A 12,066-nucleotide genomic window follows, 5' to 3' on the forward strand; every position below is an offset into this window, starting at 1 on the left:
ATAAATTAAGCTCCTTTAGTTAAAACGATAACAAACATTTTATATATTACTTTTAAATAATAATTGTAATGAACAATGGTTTTTAATATTTTTTAAAGTTAAGAACTAGGTGGTTTGGGCGTTTTCTTTAGCTTGGTTTTCGATTGCACACCTTTCATCTCCACGGTACTCGTCGGTCTTTGAGCATTTTTCGGATCAATTTTTGATAGAAGTTCAGTTTCAAGTTTTACGTAATAACCACCTAAATATATATACATTATACGTACATAAATAAACAAAATAATCATCAATATTCGTTAACAAATCGTTATAATAACAAAAAATGTAATATTATAATACAGAACGTGCAAGGTTCCCATAATTAAGTGTAAATATTTTCATAGGTGGATGCGCAATTTTTGGCTAATAAGGAAATTTTGAGAATTGCCACTACATGAAAAAACTAGGTCACTTCGCTCGCTGTTGAATAATTACTTATAAATATAGTATTATATTATGATGAGTATAAAGAACAAATATTAAAAATCATTAATTTATTTTTAATTTTAGAATAATTTATTCAATACCTAACTAACTTTTAGTTCCTACAATATATTTCTTATTCGATTTTCTTTAGAATATCTTTCTCGACATTCGTTAACAACAGATTCTCTAATATATTTTGACTTATGAAGTATCTCAAATAATTTTTGAGAAAAAAATACGACGGAGAGCCTATAAGAAAGCTTTTTTGTGTAATATTCTAAACTAGCTGAATTAAATATCTTTTCTAATTTTTGTTTCATATTATTAATATATTAAATTGTGCTCATAATATTATGACATCATAATAATGCTCGTATAATATAATAGTCGTGAAGGTACTGTATAATAATTACTAATTCATATACTTCAAAAATAATGATAACATGTCCTTGAATATTATTCTATCATTCTACCGTTAGGACATTATTTATTTTCATCAAACAATGAAAAATTGCCCAATTTCCACAATTCGAATAGAAACCATTTCCCAGTAGGCTTATCCATCGATTGATATCTCATTATAATTACCAGATCGTTGACTAATATCAACAACGGAATTGTTGGTAGTAGTCAACACTTGACTGCAATCTGCATTCGAATTACTATTTTGATGTACCAGATGATGTACAATTTGTCTAAAACAACGTTCTTCGTATTCTCTCTGGTTGTCTTGATTGCAACGCATTGGTGCCGTCAACGACCATTGATATGTACCAGAGTATCTTTGAAATGAACAATTTTATCAATTTGCTTACAATAATATATTGTATAGAAAATAGAATGTAATACTGTATACATACAATTTAAATGTTACCTGACTTATTAGAATACAAAGGAATTACCTATATCTTTGTTTTAGTGTTCTGATTGCTTTTGAAGACCGTTTAATCTTTTGTTGTCTATTATTATAAGTTGTCTTTTCAGAATGAGTCGAATCACTGTCACTGAAACTCGACAACGAATCTTCGACTTCTTCAAATGACGATCCAAACGATGAATTAATTTCATTCAATGGAACTTCGGTAGCTTCGTATACATTATTATCACCTTTTATTTAGAGGAAAAAAAGAATAACATTTTTTAGTTATATTTGCGTACATATACCTAATTAGTAATCTGTGTTCAAATTGATTGCAGTTTCGGGTAAATTTCTTTTAAGAAATACTGAAATGTGACAAATATTTATCAAAGTTTGATATAGGTAATATATATCTTATATCTATCATAAATATTTTTACAGTAACTACTAGCTAGACACCTACTTGTTATATTATTATTTTTTTGTTTAGTTAATTTTTTTTTTATCATTATTATTCTAGATATCTACATACTTGAAATGAAAACACGTTATATCTTAGGAATCAATTATCAAAAATAATTTCCAATAAAATATTAAAAACGATATTATACAACTTTATAAGCCATGCATGTATAATAGTCAAAATAATTTTTGCAATTGGTCAGTTAATATAAATAAATATAAATTTGCATAAAATACAATAACAATTTTAATAATACGTGTTTATGAATTGTAATATGTTTTACTTGCACTAGGCGATTCGGGAGGTTTAGCAAAAGGTTTATCCCACAATTCTGTCAACAACTGTCTTTTGTTTGACGACGTGCCCATCACAATATTATCCCACCAAAACTGTGATTTCCTTGACGTACCATCGTTTGAAGCTATAAATAAAGCATAGAAACACGTTTATGAAGTCTGAAAATACTGCACACACGTTCCTACTTGATTTCTATACTATAATTTTATTATTATTGTGGTATAATATACAAATCTGAGCTATATATAAGTACAGTATAATAGTATACCGATAAACGGAGCGAACCGATGAGATTCGGTGGTCCAAGCCGTAGGGTTTTGATCATTGCTCTTTACATCGCCTGTTTAAAATGAGGGTAATAAGAATAATTATGAATAAATAACATAATAAATCATTTTGATAAACACGCATTCTCAAATTAGTTCCGTGCTACTTCCGACAATCGATAAAATTTCTAAAATAAATTTTAAAAACATGTAATTCATGTGGTACAATATTGTCAACGAATACAATTTGACCTTTAGCTATATAATATATACTACCTATACATATGGACATATGGTAGTTGTTTTGAATTGTTGAGAATATATATTTTTTTAAATAATTATCATTTTATAATATTTTTATACTTAAAATTAATCAACAATTCGTTAAACATTAAAATCAAAAAATTTCAAAAATCAGAATTTAGACAAATTCATTATATTTTATAAAAAAAAGCAGGACGAGTGTATTTGAAAAATCAGTATATAATTTTGTTATAAACTTTAATTTATTTTTTAAATTAACGTTTTTCGATAATTTTCGGATTGCATTGCATTTTTTTTTTAAAGTATGTCAAAGTCCGAAGGTAAAATTAAAATCGTCGGTAAGAACAACCCGTGCCAGAAATAGCACGACATATTTATATGAACACAACGGCCTACCATGCGCATCCATAAGTTTTGTAATCCCATTCGAGAAAAACATGGGTGGATCGGTGATCGTTAAGGACGGAAACATTTGCATGATTTTATACGTTTCTATTTCGGCTGTATGTTCAAGTAACGGAATGTGCTCTCGATAGTGACAACCCTGTTTAAACATAATACATAATATTTGTTTATACTTTTTATCACATTCGACAATGACAATCGTGTTAATAGTATTATTAGTTATTATAAACTCGTTACTTTACGATTTGTTTGTATAATTATATTATCATTAAACAAATGAATATACGCACCCGACGGGACTTAGCTCAATCCGTTAACTAAATAAAACGTCATCAAGACTGATTTTTATTTACACAACCCATAATATAGATAATTAATTATTTTGTTTTATACAATAAACACTTGACAACGTTATATTTTATAATCTAATTATTCGCTTAATACAATTACAAGAGATTATCAAATATATAGATAAGTCATTTAATATTATATATTTATGTACATTTTGCAGGAAACATAAATAGGTAGTTACCGAATTGAACATAATAATATTATGTTGTAATATGAATTATGATGTTTATTCGTGTTATAAAATTAACGTTACACAAACAATACGTTTAATTAATATGGTTATTGTTAAAACAAGAATAATTTGACATGTAAAGATGAAACAAAAATATATTATAATCGTATTATAATAATATTTGTCATCTGCAATTACTCGTGAAAATACAATTAATATAGGTTTTTTAATTTCCTACAGGTATATGTTATAATATCAAGAACAGATCGAGGGTATTAAAATAGCCCCAATCCAGAGACTAGAGATACACATCGTTCAAAACACATAATCATGAAACTCGCAATTTTCCTTAATTTAATTAAAAATGTACAATCTAATAATTTAATTGTAAACAACTAGGAGGCTTTGCCCCATTTTTACTTCGCTCACCAATCTAGTTAGTTGCCACAATAATCATACCTATTAGGTTTATAAAAAATAAATTTTACAAAACTTTTGTTTAGAAAAAAACAAAATATTTTAATATTTAAAAAACTAAGATGTATATTTTGGTATATATTCAAATTAATGTTTCCTCTCTTCCATAGATAACCACTCAACCACTCTGAGTTTATCCCTGAACAATATAGGTATCTGATAAATTTTAAGAAAAACATAGTACTTATAAAAATAAAAAAAAGCAATAGTATAATCTCTTATTATTGTCTATACAATGTCAAATTATTAATTGGATGTTTGGATTATGATTTATCAAACGAATTATTCGTCCTATATATACTTATACTAAACTCATTGTTGCAATCGCACAGTAAAAATAGGCTTATTATTATTAAGCACCAACCACAAATGCAAAATAAATCAATACACGCTGATGAATAAATTTTTCTGAAGCGAATACACACTATTATAATAATTTTAATCCTTTGTGGAAACTTACAAATGGATTTTTGATTGGCTCGTATTTAAAAGTTTTTTCGTTGCAACACGGGTAACGACCTAAAAATTTACAAATAAGTTTTATGTAAAGATATATTCCAGGGGTGATAATTATTTTTAGTAACAGAGTACAAATTTTACAATCATAATACAAGATATAATTGTTACCAATAGGATAGTAAAGATATCGATTGTTTTCCACCGGATAATATTGTGGCTGTTGCGTATGGAATTGACAACACCTTTGATTCTTGGCCGGATACATGTATTGGCATCGTGAACACCGCATGAAATGACACTCTGACCACAGAGACCAGTAAACAATTCGCCAACATTTATATTTTGAAAACAGTGACTTTACATGATCGTTTAATGTCCATTTTGAATCTCTGCAGTAGTAATATATAGTAAGTTTAAACAATCAGAATTGCAAATAAGTGATACTTTTTATTTATTTTTAATTTTATTCCAACGTATACATTTTACTAGTATATATAATAATATACTCTTAATTAGAAACATAGCAAATATAAGCAATAAGAAAAATAATATTACAATAAGAAAAAAAAAATAAGTTATAATCATTAGGTACTAATTTTTAAGAAATATAAAAATGTATTTTAAATAAATAATCATCAAAATTGGTTAATCAGTAAAAATGAATTGATGGCTTACCGCGAAAAATTAAAACATAATTTAATAAGTCATGATAAAAATAATAAATATGATAATAATCAAATAAAATATTAAAATATCTTAATGCCTTTTATTTTTAGAGACAACAAATTAGTAATTGTATTAATATTTATTTCAATAACCTTTTAGTTCATTAATATTAACATTCATTGATTCATTAAGTTATAATGAAGTAATAAGTTATAAGTATCAAATCATTTAATCGATTTTCACTAAACAATTTTTTTTTTTTGTATGTAAATTTTTCGATAAGCCTTTTTGGAGTAAAACGGTTGACGACTAATAAAATTGAGTATATTATTTTTAGTAATAGTCTTACATTATAGACAAAATATTTGCAGGACAGTAATTTAATAGACTATTGAGTTAGTTTGCACTGTTTTTTTTAAATTTCATTTAATTTTTCATAGTTTAAATTCTACTTTTAATATCAATACATTAATTTATAGTTTAATTTACATTGTCTTTGTACAAAATCATAACAAGGTGCTTTAACAGCATAAAATGAAATATTGCACACTTTAGAGTTTAGAAGGTAACAAACGTCTTATTAAAATGTCTGAAATTGATTTAATACTTTTATTAAAAAAAAGTCGTTTAAATGTATTTAATTATACGGCAGTGATCTTAATTCGTTGAATGGTTTGATTTTAAAATAATTAAATTTATTATAACGTAAGAACAATTTATCTTAAGATTGGAAAATATCATAAAATATCTATAACATTAATGAATATTATTAAATGAAGGTGCTAGAATATTTAAAACAAATAACTTAATATTATATTAGTTTGTACTTTGTATATACTTATAAGTTCACTATACGATATAAGATACCAATCTAGAAGAATCCATGTATTACCTTAAATGACAAGCAATCACACTTCCGTTTTGAGCAATTTTAAAAGTCGGTGGCTTACAAGGTATCCTGCCAGCAACGCTTGGAATCAAAATTGTATTACAACGACAGCAACTAAAAATATATTGGTTAAATTATTTTGAGGTCTTGGTAAGTACTATGATGTGTATGTCATTTTAAAGACCGTAAATGAAAATATACAAATTGATTTATTTAAAATAAAATCACGAGATTAAAACTGTACGAAACCTTACCGATTTATTATAAAACGTAAAATAGATAAAAAAAAAAAAAAAACCGTTGCCTTATGTTATTTTTTTTAGTTCTGAATTTTAAATAAATTACCTCAATAAAATTACAATAAATAATTTGATTAATACCAAATACTTCAATATTAATTTAATCGTAAAAATAAGACATAACATTAAAATTTGTCAATGTTTTGAAAACATTTTGATTGATTTTATTAAAGAATAAAATATATATTTAAAAAATTAGTTACATACAAAATATAAAATAATGATGCACATTATGTTTATTCACTCAGACTATTTCATGAGACAAACTAAATTATAATCATTTTTGATTTTCATATTTATTCCTTGTAAATAGGCAATTCAGTTAACACAAATGTATGTTTAAGTCATAATTTTTTTTAATATTATAAATAATCTAAGTCTATTTACAGCAAATGTTTTAAATGTTTCAATATCATGTATCTACTTGTGGGATAACAAATTATGATTATTATAATAATGAAATCCAAAATTAATCTATAATATATCATATATAGTTAGTTATATTAATAATATCGCAATTTATTCTATTTGGCGAATTATATCAGAAATGACTGATAATTAATCAATTAAGTAGGTAATGATATTTATTCTAATCATACAAGTTTAAAACCTTTTTAGTATAGGTAATTTAGTAATTTATTAATAATTAATGGTATTTAATAACATAATCATAATGTAATGTATATATTTATAAAATAGAATATACACTTCACTATAACACTATCTTACTCGGACATTCAAAATAAAACTCATATTAACTCATATTAACCTAATTGCATAAAAAAAACGAATATTAGATTTAATATTTGATATGACCAAAATAATAATAAATGAATTATTATATTTAAATGGGGATTAATTATTAAAGAAACATTAATAATGAATTTTATACAATTTTTAAATAACACGGAGCTGTTAAATATAAAATAAATGTAATTTTAAAATATTATAAATTGTTATACAATCTGTAATATTTATATTAAACTTTAAAATTAAAATCTAAAATAGCAATTTAAATGTAGTTTTTTGTTTTAGTTTTTTAAATTGACAATTAAGCAAATTTAATTACATTTTTTAATTTTATGTTTAACATAAAAGTCATACAAATTTCAATAATTTTAATAAAATAAAATAATGTATTTTTTATTTTAATAAATAATATATTTATTAGGAAAAGATTAAATTCGTTAAACTTACTAGTAAGCATAAGCTAGTGTACTATAATGACCTAATTCACGTTTTGAATCCCGTTTGCACAAATCCCATATCAATTTTGTAAACAAACGTGATTTTAACTTATCCTTTACGTCCACCATATTTTCTACATCACAATTATTAAACTGATTTGATAATCTAAATGGATAAATTCAACCAAGTTTGACAGTTATAAAACCAAATATGATAAATAATAATTATGTAAATTTACTTACAAACCTTGTAATAACTCCATCATTAACACACCCAAAACTTGCCGAAGATGATAAAACATCATTAATATTATTTTTGCAAAATAGTAGACATTCTTGAAATAATGGCTCCATTTGAAGAAATGATGCAGAAACCAAAATCGGCACTACATTTCCATTATCTGGATAAAAATATGAGTATTTTAAAAAAAGAGGATCTTCAATATATTTTTTTATTTAAAAATAAAAATTAATAGGTACCTAATGATGGCCATTCGTTTTTTGGTTTTAAATCCTTCTTAACCCACTTTATTAACCAATCAAATATAGGTATTTCACAATGTACTGATATATCAATATCTTCCAACCGTTGTCCTAAAACATGAATAATTTTTAATCTCATATAACGATTACAGTAAACTGTTTATCACTTATTTGTATACATACCTTTGGTGACCTCAGAAAAATATCCCATTTTTGAAATAAGTAATCGCTTAGGACATCGAAATACTTTTTTTAATTTTTGAACAGCGTCGCATACGTTAATCTCAATTTCCGTACTTTTTTGGTTTAAAAAAATATATTAATATAATGAATGGTTAATGGTTATTAATAAAAATGTTAACATAGTATTTTAACTGTAATTACTTACTCTTTATTAGATCTAGACGAATTTTCGATTGTATTACATTTTGGTTTTGAACATATTTTGTCTTTATTCGAAGGATTACTACTAATTTTGGAGTTAAATGATTCAAATGTTTTCAAAACATTTGTCGTCAACGTTTTTTTAACTATAAATGGAAGTACAGAATCCAAAATACCCTCATTCATAATATCTTTGAGCTTGTGTTTGAGAATATATTGCACTCGTTCAGTACTTGTACTTAGCATTGTTCCTTGCCCCGTCTCGTTTTCGGCAGCGGTATCGGGTTTTTTATCCGACAAACGTAAAAACAAATTATTGCGAGAAAGCTCAGTCCAATCAATGCTGCAGGTATCGTGAACTTGTTTTCCCTTGACTGAAGTTAATACGTCATTTATCCGATAGGCTAATATTAAAAAATCTAAAAATTCTTGTAAATCTATTCGGTCACATTCGGAAGTCACGTCAAATGCTGTAATATCGAGTTTGTTTGATTCATCGGTTGATGAATTCATAACTCATGTAATAACGATTTTCATTTTTGTTGGTTTTTATACGAAATTACGGTACACACGCCCAACCACGCCGTGTTAGTATTTTTATTATTGTTTTGATCATGACGTATTGCATTGTATCTTAACTAACTATATAACTAAACACACTATAAACAATTAACATCGTCTTTTTTATAACTAAACAAACAATAACCGTTTCGTACACGCGTATTAACGCTTATAATATTGAACTATTGAACTTGATAAGTAAAGGATGTAAAAAAAATGTATATTATTTGGCTAGAAAAAAAATAATGATTGTAGAGACGTATTTGTTTGTTTCTATAGAAACAATGATACACATATAACACAATAAGGTTTCACAAAATAAGTTAAATTATGGTGTTTATATTTGGTTACCAAGATACAGAAGATGTTTAAAGATGTCACTATTTATTATTATATTGATGCATATATACACTTATAGGTTGAAAATGTAATGCATGGTAGAAAAGGGGTATCATGTGAACATACTATAAATAAAAAATGTAACCAATTTACATTATTATATTATAATATGAGCTAATTTTTAAAAAATTTAAAAATTCATAATAGAAGTTTTTTATTGATATATATATCGTCATAACGCATAACAATGTTCAGGTTTATTTTTTGATAAATATAAAAATGAACAGTGGCAACTATCACATATCTAAAACTATCCTAAAGCACCACTTTCATGGATAATTAATTGTATTCATACATACTTAGACTTGGTACATAATATGTGTGAAGTGAATTCATTTTAAAGTTCAAGTTTTTATATAGCCAATTCTAAAAAACTCAAAAACCACACAGTGGTAGATCCAAGGGGGGGTTATAGGCCATAGGGTAAATACCCCCCTTGAGTTTATTATAAACAGATTTATTACATTGTGACTTGTTAGAAATACTAGTTATATTCAGCTTTAATTATCGTATTACCCCCCCCCTCGATACATTTCTGGATCTATCCCTGAAACTACATTAAAATGAACTTTAAATATTGGTAGTTTATATGTACTGTTTGTCCGTACTAGGTTTTTTTAAGTGGGCGCCTGTACAATTTTTCGAGAATCTCGCTACTGAAAATTAAATGTCATCATGAAGCACACAGAGTAGTATTTAGATAATATGTATTATCATTGATTATCAATAGTACTTATTATGTACCTATGTAATAATATTGTAATGACTAATGTACCTATAAAGTATATAATAACAGGACATATGCCCTTAAATTGCCTATATATTGCGCCGTTTGAAAAAAAAATAAAATTGGATTTTTATCGACATGCGATTGTTATCTTTTGACCAATCATTGTTTTTATATTTTATTAATGAATTTATATAATATACTAGCTGTCATCCACATGTTCTACCCTCGTGGATAGTTGTTTACAAATTTTGGAGCTGTTTTTTTTACTTATAATTATTTCGATCATAAATTAAATTGATTTAATAAAATCAATATTTATGATTGCTTTTGTGATTTTGTTATACATTTTTAAATCTAATGATTAGGATGTATCTTAGATATACATATTATATTATTTTTATTTTTAAAATATTCTGAGATTATTATTTTTGTATAAATATTGCCGATCTGGTATTTTATTTGTATTACTCAATAAATAAAATATTTCTAGTATATACCTACACTCTACAGTAAATACGTACAATAATCAATAAATATCATATTTTATAGAACCTATGGTTTTTATTTTTAATAAATATAAATTTCATATTATACATTTTTAATATGAAAACTAAAAAGCAATAATGTATCAAGTAAGTACATTTTTTTAAATTTTTATTATTAGAAATTAAAATTGTATTTATTGTTTGTAATGTTTGTGTAATGCTTACTACTTGACTTTAGTTACTGACTACTATGTTGAATGTCGATTTTGGTTTTATTGAAATATATTTAAGTTTAAACTTTAAATTGAATTTATATTATTTTTATATTTTAAAACTTCTAAAAATAATAATAATTTAAGTTGTTTATAATTATAAGTTCTCATAAATATATACTTATAGATAATAAAAACATTATTTTTTCTGTATAAAATGGAATATATTATAATATTATAACGTCGTTAAATGAATAACAATAATAATGATTATTAAACAAAAACATTGGGCATGGCGTTCTGCGGGTTTTCACATCATACAGCCAATCAGAGTACTGTTGACTTATTGTACTACTTTTCTATTGGTTGTTATTATTACTGGATGCGTTTTAACTACTCGAGTCTCAAGATCAAGTACATCAGTCGTAGTTAGAACGCAGTGATCTATACTTCTAACTCCACATTACTGTTCAAAACACCGAGCCATTGTCACATCTCATATATGTCGACAATAATAATTGATTCATGGTCGATTCTATAATATATTATCCATTCTGAGGAAGGTCGTAGGCGATTGCTTAACTAAACACTTTAAGGGGACGTCGTACCCACGTCCCGCATGTGTTGCGTCTTCGTCTTATACACGTACGACATAACAAATTTTCGTTCACCAGTTTCAAAAATATGCTGTTAGTTTTGATATTAGAGTGAATTGACCTATTACATCATTTAAAGGTTAGTTAATTTTATTGATATTATTATTTTTAAGTAAGTTATGATCATTTTAAAATGATGAGTTTCAAAAAAGTCAAATCGTGACGTTTTAAAAACGTGGACGCGCTCTTTCGAATCACCTAGTGTGTAATAAAATAGAGGTAGTATAGACAATTTGATATTTTCAAAATCTACGGTTCTCCTAATAAAACAATTATATAAAATAAAATTTGTTTAATTTGTCCTATAAATTGTCTATCATAGATATAAACTGAACAGAAAAATATAAGTACAAGTACAGAAAGTATGAATATATGATTTATTGGCATCTCAATCATCTCATTAACAGGCTTTTAGATTTCCTTATCGAAAAAATTACCAACTTATTTTCTATAGTAGATTTCAATAATCTAGTTTTGTAATTTTTCATTATCATATCATCAAAATTAGTTCATCCGACAGCAGCTGAGTGACCTTTGAACATCTTTGTATGAAATCTAAAGACAGTTGTTAGATAATAGATTTTAAAAAGACTTAGGGTTATTGGGTTGTATAAAAATTAAAAATTTTATTCAAAAT

At 25.4% G+C, this 12,066-nt stretch overlaps 1 protein-coding gene across 1 annotated transcript; it reads right to left on the minus strand.

The window, feature by feature from the left end:
* Positions 1 to 25: 25 nt before the first annotated feature.
* Positions 26 to 9,261, minus strand: LOC114126274 (SANT and BTB domain regulator of class switch recombination-like). The gene is made up of 14 exons (XM_027990188.2): positions 8,391 to 9,261; positions 8,186 to 8,298; positions 8,000 to 8,113; positions 7,767 to 7,920; positions 7,530 to 7,685; positions 6,037 to 6,147; positions 4,647 to 4,867; positions 4,480 to 4,538; positions 3,011 to 3,158; positions 2,353 to 2,424; positions 2,071 to 2,208; positions 1,368 to 1,572; positions 1,054 to 1,247; positions 26 to 241 (listed from the first exon to the last, which is right to left on the minus strand). The coding sequence occupies exons 1-14, from the start codon at positions 8,897 to 8,899 to the stop codon at positions 99 to 101; spliced, it is 2,337 nt and encodes a 778-aa protein (XP_027845989.2). The 5' UTR covers positions 8,900 to 9,261; the 3' UTR covers positions 26 to 98.
* Positions 9,262 to 12,066: the final 2,805 nt, after the last annotated feature.

This window comes from Aphis gossypii, chromosome 1 (assembly GCF_020184175.1).
Source record: "Aphis gossypii isolate Hap1 chromosome 1, ASM2018417v2, whole genome shotgun sequence".
Lineage (NCBI taxonomy): Eukaryota > Metazoa > Arthropoda > Insecta > Hemiptera > Aphididae > Aphis > Aphis gossypii.